Raw genomic sequence first — 22,225 nt, 5'->3', positions numbered from 1 at the left:
TTTTCCAGATGTTTTGGGCTAAGAAGTTTGTAATGCTCATTGTTAATGGGCTAAACTTTGAAGGTTGGCCCGTGAAAAAGGATACTGGTCGCTTATTTTAATTATATAATATACAGAAGCAATGTTAACCTCGGCCCCTTGGATTTATTTTAAAATTTAAATTTTTTATATTTTGATAAATATTATTAATTTTGATTACATAAAAATAATAAATCTTATTAACTAAATTATTAAAAATATTTATATAATGTTTAAAATTTTCAAATTTAAAAAATTAATAACAATAATAGATAATAATTTTGTAAAATTAGAGATGAAAATAATTCAGCTAAACAAAATTGATCGAGCAGATCGATTTAATTTGAATATTAAAGTAAAAAATTGAACAGAATTAAAATTGATTATTTTGATTTATATACGAAAATAACCAAATTTTGGGAAATTTTTTTTAAAAAATAGATTTAATATAGGTAAGCATAAAAAATTGAACCTCAACTATATTCGATTTAACCAATTTTTTTAAATAAATTAACAAAAGCCAAATTGAATACCTCGATTCCCCTACTGTTTTTTTTTTTTTTTTTNTTTTTTTTTTTTTTTTTTTTTTTACCGCACGTGGGTGTGAAATTGACCGAAAATGCCATTGTCAATTTGTCATGCTACTCAGATAATAGTAAAACCTCTTTTTTTAAAAAAAAAATAATAATAATACATTACAATTGGGCCATATATTTAGAAATTTACATTCACAATTACAATATATATATATATATAGTGTTTCTTTTCCAACAAAGCAGAAAATACAATTTTATCTCATTTATTAGAGAAATGATTTGATATATATATATATAATGATCATTTCTCCAATAAATGAGATAAAGTTGTATTTTCTGCTTTCTTAGAAAAGCAACACTCATCAACCATGATATCAAATTACATCATGCAATTTTTTTTTTAAATCCAAAACATGAATCCCGTAGATACAGAACAGTTCCTTCTGATACTTTTCTGTTCTACTAAAAATGCACATACTCCCTTCCCTAAAGAAAACAAACATCGGCTAATCTTTCTTTTTTTTTTTCCTCTCAATTCCTCCAACAACTCGACGCTAACATAAAAAGAATGATAACTAAAAGAAACTAAATATACAAATCTCGGAAATCAATTAACATGTTACCTCATTTTTCGATGCCCTGTTGCAAATACTGTATCAAATCGTAACCAGCAGTGGTCCACTTATTGTAGGCATCGGTGCAGGTACGAATCATAAAATTGGCTGCTTCACGCTCAGTCATTTCTGGGTGAAATCTCTTGCGAAGATTACCGATAGGATCACCCCTGCTAAAGCAAGGCAATCCACTGTCTATCATCAGTGACACTGTGTTTATGATTCCATCCATGTAGCGACGTGCAGCAAGGTAACCTTTCACGCAGAGGCTGCACACAACCATTAGAATCTTCAAGTAAATATCACCCAAAATATTAAAAAAAAAACTCATAAGATCGGAAGAAGCACAAAAGCTGAGAAAATAAGTAAATACTTGACTTCCGATTTTACCTAACAAATTGGTGCCATGTGTCACTTTTCATAACTCCGGAAGGGTCAAGTAATTGAGTCATCTCATGACTCAATTTGAAGTGTGCGCTCTCAAAACGCATATTTCCACCAGGTGAAGTTTCCAGAATGAAACCAAAATCAATATGAACAAGCCGCCCCAGGCTGCATTTAATGATAAATTAGGGAATTAAAATATTGTTCCCGTTAAATGGAATGGACAACAACAAATGCTGAAAATCAATGAGCAGACAGTCGAGTCTAATGTATTGCCCAAACAAATAGCATAAAGATTTGTTTGATTAATTTTAAGATTTAAACTACAAAAAATCAAGTTAACACTGTTCGAACCCAGAAATATATAATACAACAAATGAGCAAAAAACTCATCAACCTAGAAATGGAAAAGAATTTACAAATGATGCTTGGCATGCCTATGACCCACGAACACATGGATCAAAAAATAAAAAATGCTATTGATAAACTAGTCCACTCCCCCGAGGCCAACAACTAATCCTGTCCAATTTTAAACATGCAAAGAATAACCAACCTAAGAATCACTGCTTACAATAGGCTGCTTACCTGTCAAACAAAAGATTCCCATTGTGCCGATCCTTTGGTTGAAGCAAGAGGCTGGCAACTGCATATCCAGCACTGCTTATGAGGAAGTTCTCACGAGCTGCTTCAAAGCTGGGAGAACCAACAGGCCCAAAGTCCTGCTGGAAAATCTCGTATAAACCACCATCAGTAGTCTCACCCATCTGACTTCTGCTCCGTGTGTTTGGCACAACCTGCCGATATAAAGGATAAAAATTTCTCATCAGGTGAAAACCTGCTGGTGGAAAAACTATCTGATTGGACTTATGGAATACCTCAATAATTCCTCTCTCTGGGTCAGTTGGAAGTACTCCATAAGGAAATACATAGAGATTAAGTCCAACAGCTTCGAAAATGTCCTTTAAAAGTGAAATAACTTGCAAAGCAAGAACGTCTTGTCGACAGTCATCTCCAACCTATGCAGAGACTCAGGCCCATCAGGTTATGATCATATAATTTGAAGTGAAAATTATGAATTGCATTCCCCCAATCTAGCTTCACTTAGTATTTATCAATATTTGTTGAAATTGATCTTCTGCATTGAAGGCAAGGCATTTTTCTTCTCTTTTTTTTTTTAGTAAAAGACAAGGTTTTGAATGAACTTAACCTTTTAAAGTATTAGGCCACGTTTAGAGCTAACACAAGTGTTTATAGTTCCACATTAGACGGTTAAAATCATAAAAATCTATAGAAACGAACTCAATAAGAATCCAAGTCAACAAAGTCAAAGTAGAACTTGGCAGCCCATATTGACATCCTATAGTGCAATTCGTGCTCTGATCCACCACTTCAAAAGTAACTTCTCAATTTACAATGCTGTTTATAATCCAAGGAATTTGAAAGAAAATTAGAGAAACTAAGGTGCCTTTTTTATGTACTTAAACTATTGGATTAGAGTTTTTCCCATTTGAATAATTATCTGGAAATGATAGATTAATATTTGAATTTTAAAGTTTTCTAGATTAGGTATTAGTTTAAGATAAGACTTCTTCAGCCAGGAAGATAGGACTCTATAATTAAGTAATTTGTATTCCTTATTTTTCTAATATAATGAAATCAATTTTTCAACCTATATGTTTCCCTTCTATAACTTCATGGTATCGGAGAGCTTGATCGGGTGTCAAAGGAAATCCAGGTAAAAGGTTGTTCTTCAAAAAGTTCTAAGTTCAAGACATTGAAGTGTGTAGTGATGTTGATTGAGCTGAATTGCACATAGATAGACGCTCTACTTCAAGATATTGTACATTTTGTGGGGAAATCTAGTAATACGGAGAAGCAAAAAGCAATTTGTTGTGGCATGCAGCAATGCTGTCGAGCTCTAGCTCATGGGACATGCTAAGGTATGTGGTTGAAGCGACTACTCACATAATTAAAGTTTGAGGATGTACAACCCGTAAGATGTGACAATCAAGCAGCTATAAGCATGGTCATAATTCAGTTCACCATTATCAAACAAAGCATGTTGAAGTGGATCGACTATTTACAAGTGAGAAGATTGAAAATAAAGTCATTGAGCTTTGACTATGTTCCCACTCACATGCAGACAACTAACATATTGACTAAGATGCTTCACGGGCCTAGTTTTGAAGACTTGAGTTCCAAGTCGGGCATGACTAATATATACGACTCAGTTTGAGGAGTGTTGAATATTGAATAAAAGTTTTCCTATTTGAACAACCAAGATGAGAGTTTTTCCTATTTGAATAACTAGCCGGATATTATAGATTAATATTTGAATTTAAACTTATCTAGATTAGGTATTAGTAGAAGATAAAGACTCTTTTAACTAGGAAGATATAACTTTATAAATTAGTAATTTGTATTCTTTATTTTTCTAATATAATGAAATCAGTTTTCCAGCCTATTCGTTTCCCTTCTTTAACTTCAGTATCGTATCTAACTAATTAAAATCAGGCGATTTTAATGATATAATTGTACATAAACTTAGTACAATATTTTATTCAATTAACTCAAATCTAATTCAAGCCGATCCCACTCTTGCTATTTATATTTACATTGTCTCAAATCCAACTTTAACTAAGCGTTCAGCTCAAACCCATTTCAAGTTTTTTAAACATTCTCCGTAGAAATATACCGAATGGAACTCATGAACCTTGAAAAGCATTGAGCTAATACACAATAATTTGACTGGAGTGGGCTGCCGCCACCATTTTGTTTACAGATGAGTGAATCTGGGAAGGGTCACCCTAAATAATACAGGACAGAAGGGTTAATATGATACCTTGAAAATGCAAGCTTGAGGTTTCACATCTTTGTAATCCCCATCACGATCTACCACATTGAATGTGATCATTATAGGGACTTTTGCAGCTGATTGTAAAGGAATTCCACTATCAACCTGAATACTTTGGACTAGTTTATTAGGAGCAGTAGGCAGATAAAGATCATTTCCTTCAACTTGAATTTTCTCCAACTCCCTAGTTTGCATGAGAAACCGTATTGTGATTATAGTTGGTTTAACAACAAAATCAATAAATATTTGATCACATGTTCACCAATTACACAAAAAGCACTAAAAATGCACCTTTTTATGCCAGCTCGTCTTTCCTCTTTTGGAAGTGGAAATAGAACACCTGATATAGATGTGACTTTGTCAAAGAAATCGAATTCCCTTCGAAACAAATCAAGGGCTTTCGGGTGGAAACCATCAATGATTCGCTGCCTAACGACCGGAAGAAGTGCTTGGAATGAGCTATTCTGAAACCAAAAACAAAGATTGCATTAAAAAATTGAGTGAATGACTGGAAAAATTGCAACTAGAAAGAGATCATGAAGTGGATAGCATAACATATATTGTTAAGTGGAAGCCAACTTCAAAGTTCACCATCATAAAAGAGCATTGAGTTAAATAGATGGAAAAAATTGCAAGGAAAGAAACCCCTTGGGGGGACTAGCATGCAAAGCCATACACCTGAAGAAAACAAAATAACACCTTATATATTGCTCAAAATTTGGTTTTTAATTTAAAAAATTTGGAATAAAATAGTTGCAATTAACATTTAATGCCAAAAAGAGTCGAATTCATTAGTAAAAAACCGTTTGCGCAAAAGCACACATAAGGTATAACCACATCTGCTCTGATATATCCATTGTCAGAAGTGATGGAGCAGGGAGAATACAATGGTTGAATAGTGAGAAATTTGGGAAGGCACAGATCAATTTTAAAGAACTGTAAGTAAAAGTACATAAATTAGATGTCAGAACATCTAGATTCCTCGCAAGCATATCCAACTTCCGGCACATATCAAACTATCATAAAGCTTGAAATATAAATACATGAAGGGTTGACCAAATGTGGAACATAGATTGATAACCAACAACAGAGAAAGAATATACAGTCATAGACTTATTACCATTTAACAAGAATAATATACAAGAAAATTTTTGGCAATTAAGATACCAGTCACCCTCTTCTAATGGTATTAAAATTATTATGTAGGTGGTCAAAACAAGAATACCTTTACAGAGGCTGGATCTTTTCCTGACTCAGGAACACAAGTCTCACCCTGCAAAAACACTGTATCTGTTATATAACAAGCTAAAGCATCCTTGCAACTTGTAACGGATCTCTAAAAAGTATCCATGACTGAATTTGTATAACATTTTTCTCACTTGTAAATGCCATATCAAAATATGGGCGAATATATCACTTCTCTGTGCAGCTCTGAGCAAGTATCCTTCAACCAGCCTCTGCAAATTAAGTTGTTCAGCATAAAAAAATGTTACAATTTGATAACAGAAGCACAAGAACTACATTTCATTTTACCACAAGTTTGTGAGAGCAGAAGCTCCATATGAGATATTCTTTGAATTACTTGATTTATACACTTTTTAACGGTCAATGCTGGCACAAATTGTTTGCTGGGGTGAAAAATTTATGCACCGATGTATCTTTTTACAAAACCACAAATGACCCAACATGGCTTGTGACAAACACCAATAACCAATTTAGCATCAGCAGAAAGATGCTTTGTCCAAGCTTGTCTAGTAAAGATTCCATTTATACTAGTAGAATTCTTTAGATTGTTGAGTAATTGTGTAGAAAATGTCAAAGGACAATCATGTGAAGCCAAGAACCCACCCCTTCATCATATCTTAGTGACTGCACCAGCTGTGGCATAAAGAACGTCACTCTCTCGGGTGGATAAGATTCCAGCACCCTGAGAACATAAGCCATGACTCGAGGGTGACCTTTATATGCTGGACTAAGGAAGTCCAAGGCCTGTGTGATTGAACAAGCTGCCCAGTGCGGCAATTGTTGCAAAAGTGTTGAGTTCTCGTCCACTGCTTTTGAGGTCACAAAGTAAGGCAAAGCTTCAGGAATGCTTCGGATCTCCAATATATGTGACTTGCAGAAAAATTAAAGCACAAGTCAAAAATAGATCAAAAGAATGTTGAATAATAAAGAAAATGAAAGGAACAAGATATATATATATACATATAGATAGATATCTTCACATAATGGTAATTATATTCACACCATTAATTGGAAATCATAGTTTATAATTAATGGCTTCAGTCGGCAGAACAATACTATCAAATATCAAAACAACAGGACCGGGAAAATTGATAATATTAATCACATGAAGTAACTTTTCCAAATATTATTCCAGTGTCAAATTTTACTTTCATTGGCTTGATTTAAGCAATACTTGTGCTTAGCTAGCAAATTAGGTAGCAGACTTGCATCAATTTTAATAACATACTTGTACTAACTGGGTGGTTTCAGTCTTCAGAGCAGCAACTGATGGAAATCTTGCAGCTAAAGACAGGGCAATTCGAGGATCAACAGAGAAAGCAGTCCTGGCGAATTCTGTCCATTTTTCAGAGCTAGTTTTAACCCGAGAAGTGTTTTCCCTGAAGATGTAATCACACAAGAAATTAAGGATTCAAATAGGACTACCACAATCGAATCAATGAGTAACAAATGATTGACATAATAAGAGATATAGATTTCAGTAACAGTTACTTTGGTCCAACAGGTTGTGCCCAAACCTCAAGTCGGTCAGCCTCATGCTGGCACAGCATCAGTAGTAACTGCCTCCTCTTCTCCCGTCCCACTGCATAGTTTTCCATCTGACCCCAGACAGGGTGATGCTGATCCTTCTATAAAATATAAGATTTATTTCTAAATAGCTTCATAAACAATACGGCACACACAAAACAACATTTTTCAAGATCTTAGATCCAATTTACTTACAACATCATTCAAAGAGCTACCAGTTTCGAGTCCCCTAGCTCTTAAATCAAGTTGAGAAGTGTCTGACCGGTCATTTAAAAGATGGTGGACAAATAAAGCAATGGATTGAGCTTCACTCTGAGTAAAATTATTGTTATTCAAATCAAACCACTCAGGTGTGTGGGCAAACCACCCTAAAGAAGCCCTGTTTTTAAACAAAAAAGGATAGATACGTGAGTGTTCTGACAACAGACTTCAAAGTGCTCCAAGCCAAACTAACAATATGAAAAACGCTAGAGAAGGTATTTTTGTGCACAACTTCCTGTGGTAGATGGAAAGCAAGGAGCTGATAAATAAAGGAAATTAAAATAGTCAATCTAGGCAAGGAGAGAAGCATCAAATGGTGATATAATGGTGCACTGCACATAGAATAAAATCCATCGCTGGAAAGTAAGCACAGTGATGATAGTTCACGAGTATCATTAACTAAAATATGCCGAACTAACAATATGCAAAACGATAGAGAAGGTATTTTTGTGCACGAGAAGTTCTTGTAGTAGATGGAAACCAAGGAGCTGATACATGAAGGAAAATTAAAATAGTCAATCTATGCAAGGAGAGAAGCATCAAATGGTGCGCACTGCATCATATAATAAAACCCATTACTGGAAAATAAGAACCGTGATGAAAGTTGACTATCATTAACTAAAATATGCCAATTATTGTCGACAACTACTGGGTAGCAGCAATATCCTCTGCTATCTAGTGTGGCAACAAATATAGCATAATGATTAAACATGGTGTTCGGAATATTTTATGGTTCAAAAACTGACTTGTACGATTACCACAAGTTGTAGCTTTTGATCCAAGGACAAAAAATTTGTTTTACATCAACATTTACGCGGTACTTGAATTTAAAGAACCTCTAGCACACCAACCTTATATTATATCAAGGCGCTACATTCTTCCATTGATTTGTAGAATCGACAAGCAACTCTTGGTCCATGAAATATAATGTCCTCTTAAAGAATAATGTAACTTGAAATATATAACAATTTTGTATTGTCTAGATCTAACTCATCCCTTAGATTCCAGAAAATTTTAATGAAGGCTTTTGACATCTGTTGCCTCGTGAATGCACTTAGACAATAATTTTTTAGCTTTAGGAAAAAACATGCACTTGCTCACAATTAAAATTATGAGCAGCATATAGTTGATAAGAAACAAGAACTCATTAGCGTGTGTGAGTTTTACACAAGCAACGGGCCACTCGTTAGTCTCGTTTTGTTAGACAGCTAATAAATTGCATATTTTGTTGTTTGACTCTAAAAATATGCACACTAATATAGGTTTCCAAACGTCGGTATATGAGTGATTACTTTTGTCAAGTTGTACCTATAAATCCTATCTTCCAGCAATTGAAGCCCTGATCTGAAGTTGTGAAGATTCCCTTGTGACTGGCATGAGCAAAACTTTAGGCCAAAAAGCATCAGAGTGAAGAAAGTTCCTGTAGCAGCTGGATGCCGGGAAAAATTCCAAGGGAGTTTTGTTGATCCTTGCAACATACGACCAAGTAACAAAAGCTGTTCAACACTGGCATGCCGTACTACCTAGATGATGATGATATTCAAGACAAATAAATTCGCTTTACATAGAGATACAATAAAGAATGGGATATATTGATTCACCGAGAAGGAAACAAATATTCAACAAGCATCAGAGGATATTAGCAGAACAACAAAAAGTAAAGATTGTGATCAAAACAAAAGTTCGATGGACAAAGCAGTTTGTTAATGAGAGCACTTAAATTTACATCTATAAAGCCTTACCTCAAACCGGTCAATAAAAAATCCAAGCCACAGTCTATGAGCCAAAATCTGTTCAACAGGGTCTTTCTTGGGATGTGGCTCAGGCTCACCAGGAGCAAGGTGGGGCCTCAACTTGGCAGAAGGTCCTGAGTACCTTATATCAGATGCAAAAAGGCCTCTCTTCGTGTCTACAGTCCAAAGCCAGGCATCAACAAGCTCAGCAAGGACAACGGAACCCAACTGTGGAGCAGCAGAAACTAGCCATGTCCATATATACACGCCAGTATCAACAGCATCAGGCGTGGTAATGTAAGCAGGGCACCAGCAAAGAAGACGCAGAAGTTGGGAAAAGCTCTCAATGTATGATTTTGAATCTGAATCCTGACAAAAACGTGTACATCATGTTTAACACAATCAAAACTTACTTCATATTGAAAGAATATGAAAGATAAATCGTTTTACCATATTGGAAAGAAGTAGTGCGGTAGCTTGAGAACAAGTTTGACGAAATTCTGATTTGTCCACCTCACCACCCTTCTCTGCGATATTTACAAATTTCTGAAGCAGCCGCACAAACCTAGAAAACAATATCTCATTGAAGGATTCATTTTTAGGTACTGTAGGTTGTACTGATGAATCCAACACTGGAAGGTCAGGATTAAGACCAAGGGATCGAGGCTTTTCAAGGTCTCCTAGACTCTCATATAATCTTTTCATGCCGGCAATTTCTCCAGCATGGTTGCACTTCACTGTTGCACTAACAATACCAGTACCAAGAACCTCCAAATTAAATGCATCACTCAACTTCAGGTTTCCCCCTGAAGCTGCAACCGCCGCTGCCATAATAGCGGGAATATTTGCAGTTTTGGTACCAACCCAACAATCATTCTTTCCCATACCAATCCTGATTTCTGACAGAAGAGAAACCACATCGGCAGTAGGTTGTGTTCTCTGCCATGTATTAGCTTTGCAAAGATTTTCCTGAATATAAAAGGTTTTCATATATATGAGATTAGGAGTTAAAAATAAGTTTGAATCGATAACACATTTGCACGATCCAACTATTAAATTTCATTCTTTGCCACTTTAGACCCAACAAACGGACTTGGATAATTTTTTCCTACTATGTTTCTTACTATCTTTTATGTTGTTTTTTGCTTGGGATGATGGGGGATGTAGGATGCAAGCTAATATACACGCTAAAAATGTAGAAACTCAAGGAAGAATTGTGCTTACAAAGGCGATATGAGGTTAATCAAAACACAGCTTATCATCAAAGCATCTACCCATCAATAAACATAAGAAAAACACAAACATAAGAAAAACACGCAGTTCAGTCAATTCAAATATGAAATTCATGGTTTTTGTAATTAGCTTAGCAAATCGATTTGCAGTTGATGAATAAACAAGAAATGCAATCACTAGGTATGGCTCACAACTAAGAGAAAAAATTAACCTGAAGGAGACCCTGGCTAGTGCAAGGAGCATGTGAAAGTGAAACCATGATCCATTCCCGGACCATCTTTTGGTACAAGGAGCGAACACTGGCAACATAAGCAGGATCACTCACAACATTTGAAGGTGGATCATTATGCATTGAGAGTAGCAGAGAATCCAGACAAGACGAACTCCACAAAATCTGAAAGTCGTGTAAACCACGTTTAAAATAATATTATGGTCATGACATGATCAATAGAGGTTTTGTGTGATGCAACATAAAAATAGAGCAGTTTACCTGAGGAAATCTATCTCGGAGTTGAGTTAACAAACTAACTGAGATGTCTCGTATATGCTCATCCCTTTGAGACAAATTTTTAATAAGGAAACATGCATGAATAGAGAGAGTGGACTCTCTAACCTCAGCATCTAGTCCAGTCTCAGACGCTCGATCCTCCTGCCCCAAGTTGGAAAGACCATAAATATGTTAAACAAATCTCCAAAGAAATGTTAGCAACACATATCTAATCTAAAACGTAGATTTGAAAGATTAATTTCAAAATGCAAACATCAAATGTACATATGGTGTGAAATAGCATAAATAAAAGAAAATAGTAATACAATACATCAACAATACTTTTGTCTTAATCATTATAAATAAAATGGAAGGGAAGGTGCACAACTACTTGGAAATAAATAGCAGAAACAAAACTATGCTACGAGCAATGCAAAGTCTAAATCTGTAACAATGCAAGCATTCAAAAATGAATAGATTTACTGGCATTCCAGCACACTAATTTTGTCTTACTTTGAAGTAGAAGTTCAGCTACATCAATTGGCTAGTTGTCATGACCACCTCCGTATAATTATAAAAATACTTCAACTTGTCCTTTTCTAGAATTTGATAAGATAAATCCTGGTGAAACTATTTATACTGAATTATGAGGGACTGTGGTTCACGGGATTATTTAGTACAATCGTTATCTGTGATGAGTACCTCTTTTCAGTTTTCCCACACAAAAACTTTTTCATAAAATCAGTTTATTTCTTAAACTAAATCACTGAAAAGCCTAGTTGCACCAAGAAAGACACCATACAATTGAGCTCCATTTTCTATGGCCACTGATTTTTAGTGATGTACAAATACTTTCACAGAAACTAGTGCCATCGTCCAATACCTTAGTCATCCATCTGAACAAGCAATGCACCAGGAATGACAACTGAGGTTTTTTAATAACCGAGTTTAAGAGAAAAACCCATCTGTTTCATTGAATGGATAAACAAAGTGCTGTGCAGAATATTTAAAGGAGAAAATCAGATGCTATCCTAATCTAGAAGAATTTAAAATACTAAGAAAGATACGTAACTATCTAATCTCCTTGTTAGATAATAATCCAATATTTATTATTTAATACTCCCACTCAAGCTGAGTCATATAAATTGATCATGCCAAGCTTGGAACTCAAATCTTCATAAATGGGCATAAGTATGTCTGCAACTTGCAATTGAGTAAGAGTGTAGCAGAGGTCTACAATTCCTCTTTCAATCTTTTAACTTATAAAGTGTCGATCAACCTCAACGTGTTTGGTCCTATCATGATGGACAAGATTTTCGAAATGCTAACAACAGCTTGATTATCACACAAAACTTCTATAAGATAACCATCTTCCACCTTTGATTCACCAAGAAATCTCTTGAGCCATATTCCTTCACAAATTCTGTGAGACAATTCTACTTTAGCACTACTACGAGCAACTACAGATTACTTCTTGCTCCACCATGTCACTAAGTTCCCTATACAAATGTGCAATATCCCGACGTAGAACATATTTCTATAGGAGATCCAGTCCAATCACCATCACCGTACACTTTGTTTTCTCAGACGTCTGTAGGAGATCCAACCCAATCAACATCACGGTACACTTTGATTTCTCGGACTGATGATTTCATAAAGAGTAGTTATTTCTCAGGAGCCACTTTTAAATATCTCAAACACCCGATACGCAACACCCATGTGTTATTCAGTCGGATTGTTCATGAATTGACTGTTAACACAAATCCAATATCATGTCGTGTATGTGCTAGGTATGTATGTTTGCCTACTATTCTTTGATATCTCCCTTTATCAACTGGAGGAAGATTCTTTTTCATACCTATCTTGATGTTTAGATCCATTGGTGTATCCACAAGCTTGCATCCTAACATGTCAGTCTCTTTCAGTAGGTCAATAACATGTTTTCATTGTGAAATTGAGATACCAAAGATGATCTTGCTACTTTCACTCCCAAAAAATACTTTAAATGTCCAAGATCTTTCATTTCAAATTCTTTCGAGAGTATGATTGATCGTACCCGTTGATTCAAAGGCTAGAGGATTGTTCATGTACACTACTTCTTCAATATCACCTTTGAGAAGTGCATTATTGACATCAAGTTGATACAAAGGCCAATCTAGGTTGAATGCAATCGACAATACAACTCGAACAGTGTTGAGTCTAGCAACAAGGGCGAAAGTTTCTCGATAGCCAATACCATCTGATTGCATATACCTTTTAGCCACAAGTCTTGCTTTGAACTGTTCTATACTGCCATATATTGTTCTTTTTGAGTGCCCTTATTCCAACATAAACAACCTTCCAGTTTGGATCACTAAAAGCATTATCATTGTTACTTGGAACCAGATCTGGTCTATATTGGAAAAAAAGTACGATATATATGAGAAAAACGCTTAGTGAGACAAAATCACCTATAAGATGAATTGTACAGTTCGGACTCCCTTCTTTAAGGCAATGGATCTATCATCAAATTCAATGTTTTCAGTCACAGGAGTATCAGGATCAAACATACCTTGTGTGGTTTTTTCTGAATTTGGCAGGGGAGAGCAGTCATAAACTGGTTGATTTAGAGAGTCATTCCATTTAGGGCGAGACAGAATGTTTGTACAAGCTCGTGTACATTCTTTTGATGAGGTTTTCATCGGGAACAGACACGAGGCAGTGGTCTGATGTTTAGTTCATTAGGGATAGAATGTAACATGTTGGCTCAGGTAGTGCTTCGAATTATGGTGTAGTGGGTTCCCGATGTCGTGGTTCATCGTTGGAAGACTCCTCCTGAACCGTGGTACTGGGGTAAAATGATTCGGACTCAAAAAATGCAACATCCATGGATGAGTAAAATATTTTGGTGATGGGAGAATAACACTTGCATCCTTTCTGGTTATGTGAGAAACCAAGAAAGATGCACTTTACAGCGTGTGGTTTGAGTTTGCCGATATTATGGGAATGGATGTGAACAAAACATGAACAACCAAAAACCTTGAGGGGAATTTCGTGAAGGAGATGCGAGTTGGGAAAAAAAATTAAAGAAGGTGTTGGAATATAAATCATCATAAGTTTTGATAATAACAATAACAACATCGAGCTGTTTTAGGGTTCCAGCTACCAATTTCTTTGTATTACAGGACTTCCGACCGCTGGACCAACTCAATTGTTAAGCATATTTCCAGTGCTTCAAGCTGCAAACTTCAGAAAATCATGTCTCCGACCGAATCGCTGGAATGATAAATATCTGACCGTTCAAGTCTAACCGGTCATACTTCAGTAGATCAAGGTGGATACTACAACTTGAGCTGTTCAGAGACTACCAATTAAAGTATTAATGCACAATATCATATCAACTCTCGATTCACATAATATTCCCAAAGTATCAAATGTCAATCGGTTTTTTCAGAAGCTAAAAGCTAAAGAAGCATTAAATGAACATTTAATGATGTGTACGATGATTAAAAACGACTAGATCGTTCTGTCGAGAAATAGTAAAGATGATCGTTGAAAAGCATTTCCAACCGTTAGAGCTTTTCAACTATAAATACACAAATTCAGAAGTGAAGAAATACCAGAACAATTATTCAACTTAACAAACGCTTATCAGACTACATCAGATCTTCTAAGAATCATTTGGTGTTATCCAACCAACTCAAGCTGTCAAAGCTCACCGTTGGTTTGTATTTGTTTCTGGTGAACCGAAAGTTCTTAAACGGCCAAAAATTGTTGTGTGATCACTATGAGTTTCGATTTGGGTGTTAATAAGTCTAGTCGAAGTAGGTTGTTACAAAAGTTGTAAACACCAAAGTCTTTAAGTGGATTCTTTCATAAAAGGAAGAAGGAATTTGCCGAGTGATGGGCGGGATTGTGATTGTCGCATTGCACCAAGTTCATCGACAGTGGGGAACGAATGATTCAGCGTAGCCAGTGTAGAACCATCAATAGAAGGTGGAGTAGCCAGAGGATCCAACATAACTTTGTTGCAACTTTTCTCATGACGTACTTCTGAAAACACAGCCTGAAGACTAGGTAGAGGTTTTGTGCCCAAGATCCATCCGCGCACTTCATCCGGTGTTGAGGCCCCATAAAAATTTGAATACGTGTTTTTTTCCACATTCGCACGATACATACGACTATCATTTGGTCATTTCCACTCATGAATTTAGAAGAAGTCAATTTGTTGCCATAGTCGAGTGATGGAATTAAAATACATCGTAATAGTGGAGTCACCTTAACGGAGTTCCTGAAGGCTGCTTTCAATGGCAAATAATTCCAGTGCATTATCCTTGGACAAATAGGTATCATGGGCTGCATCCCATATGCCCTTGGCAGTGGTATATAGGAGGAAATTTTCGCTTATTTCAGTCGTTATGCAATTGATCAACCAAGACATGACCATATAATTTTCGGAATTCCAAGCCCTAAACTTGGAATCGCTTTTTGCTAGACACGTCGAAGTACCGGAGACAAATTCATCTTTTCCTTTTCCACGGATGAATATCATCATAGATTGTGACCATTGTAGGTAGTTTTGGCCATTTAATTTCTTACAAGTGATCGGGATGGAGGAATATTGGCAGCTGCTGGAGTCGGAAGTTGAAAATTGAGATGAGGATGACATGCCGTACTTGGTCATGAGATATATTTTTTCCCATTTAACTCTTCGATCGATACCATGAGGTTTTTTAAGAATCGAGTTTGGGAGAAAAACCCATATGTTTCACCGAATGAATGAAACAAACTGTCGTACAGAATATTTAAAGGAGAAAATCAGACGTTATCCTAATATAAAAGAATTTAAAATACAACGAAAGATAAACTACTATCTAATCAACTTATTACATAATAATCCAATATTTATTATTCAACAATAAAAAATATGTAACACAGCATAATGCTTTGGAAAGATTAAAGAAGATTGGTGGTTCCTTGTAGTGACCACTACATGTGCAACATGAATGACGCAATGACTAGGATCACTCTTTTTGACCAATTGAACCAGTTGTTTGGCTCACCCACATTGAGCATGGATAACAGGTGGACAGTAATGTAGAAAACAATATTTAATCACCAATGAATTACAACTCCATGCAAGAGTTTATTTATTGTTTGTAATATGCTGCACCTAACAACTCTGTAAATTTCCCCTTAGGTGCAAAAGAAAAATGAAAATATTTTTCTAAAAAGAGTGGTGGTTAGACTTGAAACCAGGGCCTCTCCCCCTTTGACCCGAATCTGGTTATCTCATTTCATCTAAAGCTTAACCAGGTACATATGTGAGACATTATGATTACTCTCTCTAATGGTACACAAGCTACAGGATAGCAAGGTTAAACGTGCCAAATGATCGAACCCTCCATAAGTCCATGTGGACACAATTCACAGAGCAACAAATATATCAAAGTCAGATTTCTTTCTTTATGACCACAATATCAATAAATCAAGTCATAAAATTGGACCAAAATCTCTAATGTTTGATATTATCCCAATAAAAACGCTAAACTGTAAGATGGCCACATGTATATGACTGTGCATAAGAAGTCAGTAGGAGGAGGACAAATAGGAGAGTACCAGCCAAGACATTGCCGTTTCAAATGACTGATGAACAATTGCCGTTAAACATTGAGAAACAGCTGGTAAAAGATTTGGACTTTTCAAATATTCAAAGACACAGCTGAAGGCACTCTGAGAGGTAATGGCGCTGTGGCCACCATTCAGAACACCACCATTGCTACTGAATCTTATTATCTCCAAAAATGCTACAGCTAAAAGATAAGTTGCTTTGACACCTGCAGAAGTGAGAGCATATAATATCCCCCTTATGTTAAACTCAATATTCCACCATTGCTAATGGAATCTCAAATTTACTGCCAATAACACAAACTTTGATACTCCGCTAAAAAGAAAATATATACCCGAAATTGTACTCATTGTGGAAACCTCCATTCGTCCTCCCAGGGCAGCAGATAGAGCAGTTCTTTGATTCACAGCAGCTTTCTCATTTCCATTCCCCCGGCGACTACCTGGATCATGAAGTGCATTAAGCTCCAACTCATCCTCCAGCCATTTAACAGAGCTCACTACCTGAAACAACAATATGTTTTCTATCAAATCCCGAACTGTCTAGTGATTAGTACATGCTATATGTGATGTTAACAAAAATGACCGATGGTTTCACATATAAACCCAATACGTTTAAAAGAATAATAATAACCTTCTGTTTCCTAAAACTCACATGCTACACAGGTATATTATTTTCTACAAGTAACAACTAAATATAGATTGTGTGGGTAAGAGTGGGAAAGGGAGAGTAAAAGCAAAACACCAAGTAACAAAGAAATGAAACCGGCCCACACGTTTTCTATGTATACTTACAAGAGGTGGGGTCCCTTGTGAAATACGCTGCACTGCAGAAGACCACGACAAATTCCACATATATGGTCCACCCACTGCTTGGAGAGCAATGATGCCATTGCTTCCCACGCTATTCAGGGTAGTTGAAATTGGCTTTGGTATAGCCTGGACTTTTTGTACTGGAGGTGCTAACCCAAATAGAGCAATATAGAACCACAAGTTCCGGAAAAGCTTTAACAGGGAAGGTTCCACGTCAACACTGGGGTCAAAGTCTGAACACATTTCAGCCACAGCAGGTAGTAGGGGCCCAAGAAAATCCGCTCCGCTCCTGAAGTGTCAACGCCAAATGAGAAAATCTAACAGCATTACACGACAACTCCACATCCTCTCAAACTATTACCTTCCACTTTTCGACTCCGCAGCCAACCCAACATCTGAACATAGAGATAACAATCGCTGGCGGTAATCTGGACGCAATTTATTGCTTGTAAGACCTCTAGCGATCAGCAAAAATCCAGCAGGTAAAGTCTAGAACATAATTGAACCGGTGAGAAACAATTTGTCATAACTAATACCAAAATTATTTCAAACTGATGCTGTCATTCTAAAGAGATGTTTATACCTCAACACGTTCTGTTGTGGCTTCAGGTACCTGAGTTCTGCTTTCAGCAGAGCCGACACTAGATAGTTTACCCAAGTAACTCCGAGTCATTAGAACCATAGCTTCACGGTAGGACTTCTCGAAACCTAAACTCGCCATGCGAGAAACAGCATCAAGAAGCTGCAGTACTTCAACAAAAGCAGGTTGAGAAACATGCATTCCAGCAATAAAATATATTTTATATTATTTACATGGCAGGTAGAATCATGCTTTCCTTAATTGGGTTTATCAGTGACACTATAAGAACATAAAATAAACATAGGTACAAAAGTTAGCAAACTGAAGAGATAGGTTCGTACTCGAAGTCTCAATAAACCTGCAGTTGAAGCATCACCCTCTTCTAGACTCTCAATAAATAGCGGCAATATCATGTCAACAATTTCAGGCTTATTAACAGAAACATTCAAGTCGGCAAGTAAACGTATGACATTCAGCTGTACAGGTGGAGCAGCCTGCTTTTCTTTTCCATCCTGAAACAATACAATTTAACCGATAATCTAAGAGCAAAATACCAATATTTATAACTTAATCTAAAACCCCAATTGAGAAATAGACTGGCCAGAGTAATACAGTGATGGATTGGTAGGTATCGATTCTAAATAATAAGATATAGTCCTGCTATTACAGTAGTAGATCCAATAATATGTAGCACAACAGTATTCCAATTAATTCAACTCTCTTTGCTATGGAAAAAAATTAGTGAACGCCAACTGTAAGTATGTAACAGAAGATAAGAAAGTGTAGAAATCTAGGACTGTTGCTCGGTCCCCTTCGATTCTGTCGGCCATAACGTCATCAATCAGCCAGAAACTATTAACAGCTTTAGTTCCAGCTAAGCCAATGTCATATTCAGCAATACCGCCGGCCAATTGACATACACAAGGAAACATACAAAGATATTTCAAATTTCAACATAGGTGCCCCCATATGAGATGTATGATGTAGTCCCATTCTTACATCAACAGTACGATCAATCCTTCATTTTTCACCCCTCCATACAATACTGAGCATAACTTTTGGGGTCTCATAAAACTTTCCAAACATTCCAACTACAGTGTTATCTGTTAATTGATAGACCAATAATCAAATGGAGGAAATGCACAAGTATATATAAGTGAAAAGAAACTCAAACTTCGACGACAGTCAATGTCCTCTTGTTTAATAAGTATTATTAGCTGCTGTTGTTGTAGAACAACTCCTAAAAAAGTTAACCAAGAGAATACAGGAACAGATGACATTTGCAACAAGCGTGGGTAGGAAGTTGTAAGTAATAGGGAGCTGCTATCCATAAGAATTGTGAGAGGGAAAAGAGGCCTCAGGTCAAGAAGAGTAAGGTATCATTAGTGTGTGTGTGTGTGTGTGTGTGTGTGTGTAGTATAGTGTGTGTGTTGGGTCATTCCTTTATGCAGGATAAATTTCCTGGCTCCAAGCACAACAGAAAGGCAGTGATGCAGCTATAAATTGAAATTCCATCAGAAAGCTGTCTTAAAGAGTTTTGCCTTATCAATAACAAGTAAATTAACAAACTAATAACCATTCATATATAAGATCATGAGAATTGCAGCGAGACCCATTTTTAGGTAAATAATAATGATAGAAAATTACAATAGTGGAAGTCATGATGTTGATTAACGACAAAGAATAGAACATTCAAATTTCACAAAACAATATAATTACTATATATATAACAGCCAAGCGACGTTCTTAACCTCTTCTTCATAATCATTTCGTTCGCGAATACTAGCAGCCAGTCCCATGATAAAAGTGTCAACAGGAGACCTGTCCTTAACCCAACCAAACTCAATTATCTCACGGCATGTTTTCAAGATGCTGTCAAACATAGCTCCCTGGCTGCTAGCCCAAGTGTCAGCCTGTTTATTATTGACAAACCAAATAACACATTAATAAACAATGCCATAGTGGCTTAGTCACTGACTACGTATCCAACAACAAACAGAACGCACCTGAGCACAAGTAGCCAGCACAAGCGGTTTAAAACGAATTAAGAGAACACGGAGAAGCTGACCACCACGAGTGACAGCTGCTTGAGAAATCCCAGCAAGAAAAGAGTAGAAAAGCTCTTCACAAGCCCTCAATTTCCGCCAGACTGAGAATAAGCATGCCTCTGCAGCCTCTATCAACAAAGCAAGAGCTCCATGCAATAATCTCTTCGATGTTTTTCCTTCCGTGTCAAGAGATGAAAGAGTTTTCACTTGCAATCTTGCTGCAGCATGGTAAACAGACAACTTTGTGTTGATCCTAACTTTCAGTAATTGCCCTTGCTCTGACCAATCACGCTTTCTTATCTGTCCACACATTAAAATCAATATCACCCTTCACGACTCTTTGCTCATGTAAAGAACAAAATCTGATTTCCGTTTAACTTTATGCACAACACTGTAAGTTTTATGTTTAGTTACCTTTAAAAAAGCCATCATTGATTTGAGTTGTTGCTTTGCTATTCCTCTCACCCGCTCCAAAAGCTTGGAGTCAATGACTACCTTTTCCAATATATGTCCGACCAACTCAAAAACAATCTGTTGCTTTTCAAGGCTCTCCACCGGTTCCTCCTCAAAAGCCGCCACCACCTTCTTAAAAGCCAGAGCACCACCAACTCTCCCGCCATCACTTAGCCCAACACTCCCACTAAATAAATCTCCATTACTAGCCCCATTCATCAAAATCCCCTGCGATGCTGTTGGATCGTCCCTTGAAACTGTGCTGCCAGAGGAACCCACAGAAACAACGCTGGCTTCGTTACCAGGAGACTGATAATGGTTCAGGCTCATAGGAGAGCTCTGGGCTGAAGCAGCATCAGGGGTCGAGATTGTCTCCCTTGGCGAGCCAGGGACTGCAATTTCTAACCGGTCAAGGAGAGTGGAGACCAATTTATTTCCGTCAGAGGGTAAAATGGGTGGGAAATGAAAACACAATGCCTTCAAGAAAGCGCTAGAAATGCTCGAATCGGTGTTACTAATCGTCTGAGTCACGATTTCACCCGTAAACCCAGCCACATCGGTAGCGAAATCAGGGGACAATTCGGACGCCTTGGAGATGTAATCCAAGAAGTCTTTGAAAAACGAAGAAATCGCGTCACTTGAAAACGATTGTGGCCAGAAGGAGGGATGGAAAGATGACGGAATCGAGCGATAAAACGCAAGGAGCAACGATTTGGGCGTCTCGTGATCGTGGTTCGGGCATTTTGAGAGGAATCGAGCAAGGGCCAAAATGGCATTGAGCTGAGACCTCGACACCCTAGGCGATCCAACGAGCAGAAACTCAGTCGAGGGGCACCGGCCGCAAATCCACGTGAGTTTATCCGCGAAATGGGTCGGGTTTTGCGCGATCAGATCACATAGCTCCACCAACGACTCCATGACTCAAGACCCAGTCCCGAATGTGGGTCCAACCTGTGGAAATCAGCTCAATGCTTCCATAGATTCACATTGATCGACGGATAAACTGGAAAACAGATGCATAAAGATCGGAGGGGGGATTAGGGTTCAAAACCCGCGCCGGATGAATCGGATTCACGATTCAGCAGCTTCCAAAGATCGCTGTTGCTTCTTCTTTTCCGTTGGCTTTCTGCAGAGCTTTTTCTTGATTCTGCTTTTTCACAAAACATAAATCATAATAAATTAAAGATTATATTTTGATTTAAAGATATCAATGTCCATCTAAATTCTAATTCAAAATTTATATGTTTGAAGCATAACATTTAATTTGTCAAAATTATACAGCTCCTAGAGACATTATTTTACAACTTATACAATTTTTTAAATTTCTAAAGTATCGTTTAATCACTGCATATTTTTTTAAAAAAATATAGAGAAATAAAACTATTCATTAAACAGGTCGTACGAATCGATAAATTATATATATATATNTAAGAAATATAATTTCACATCTCTTATTCCCTCATTCATTAAGCAACAATCATCTTCTTTCTTTCTTTTTCTCCATGTGTTGAGGTTAACTTTGTGTGAGTAATACTGAGATGAGTGATTTTTTAAAAAACATAAAAGAGTAATGTCATATATTAAAGGGTAATATTATCTCTGCTGGGAATTGGGTCGGCAGTGGAAAAATGATAAGACTTATCTCTAAGTGATATGAGGCATCACCAACAAAAAGACACACACATATCGAGACTAATGACCTAACAGCCCGACATATTAGTACTCAAGTAAGTGCACTTTGCGCTGCTACGATTATAAGAAAATAAAGTTATGCACTGGCTAACAGCTATAGTTTCTAGCCTAGTGGTGAGCGATCGATCCTAACAATTGAT

The 22,225-nt window shown here is 36.8% G+C and overlaps 1 protein-coding gene across 1 annotated transcript; it reads right to left on the bottom strand.

The window, feature by feature from the left end:
* Window positions 1-913: 913 nt before the first annotated feature.
* On the bottom strand, window positions 914-21,569 carry LOC140969273 (phosphatidylinositol 4-kinase alpha 1-like). The gene is made up of 26 exons (XM_073430584.1): window positions 20,355-21,569; window positions 19,899-20,240; window positions 19,644-19,805; window positions 18,234-18,404; window positions 17,896-18,054; window positions 17,674-17,801; window positions 17,295-17,601; window positions 16,835-17,003; window positions 16,491-16,708; window positions 10,896-11,054; window positions 10,617-10,799; window positions 9,623-10,141; window positions 9,182-9,541; window positions 8,748-8,962; window positions 7,374-7,557; window positions 7,143-7,279; window positions 6,880-7,030; window positions 6,255-6,521; window positions 5,786-5,863; window positions 5,632-5,679; window positions 4,698-4,870; window positions 4,395-4,590; window positions 2,428-2,568; window positions 2,138-2,346; window positions 1,559-1,720; window positions 914-1,437 (listed from the first exon to the last, which is right to left on the bottom strand). The coding sequence occupies exons 1-26, from the start codon at window positions 21,309-21,311 to the stop codon at window positions 1,179-1,181; spliced, it is 6,054 nt and encodes a 2,017-aa protein (XP_073286685.1). The 5' UTR covers window positions 21,312-21,569; the 3' UTR covers window positions 914-1,178.
* Window positions 21,570-22,225: the final 656 nt, after the last annotated feature.

Source organism: Primulina huaijiensis, chromosome 2 (genome assembly GCF_012295235.1).
Source record: "Primulina huaijiensis isolate GDHJ02 chromosome 2, ASM1229523v2, whole genome shotgun sequence".
NCBI lineage: Eukaryota > Viridiplantae > Streptophyta > Magnoliopsida > Lamiales > Gesneriaceae > Primulina > Primulina huaijiensis.
This window is presented reverse-complemented; position numbering and strand designations above follow the sequence as displayed.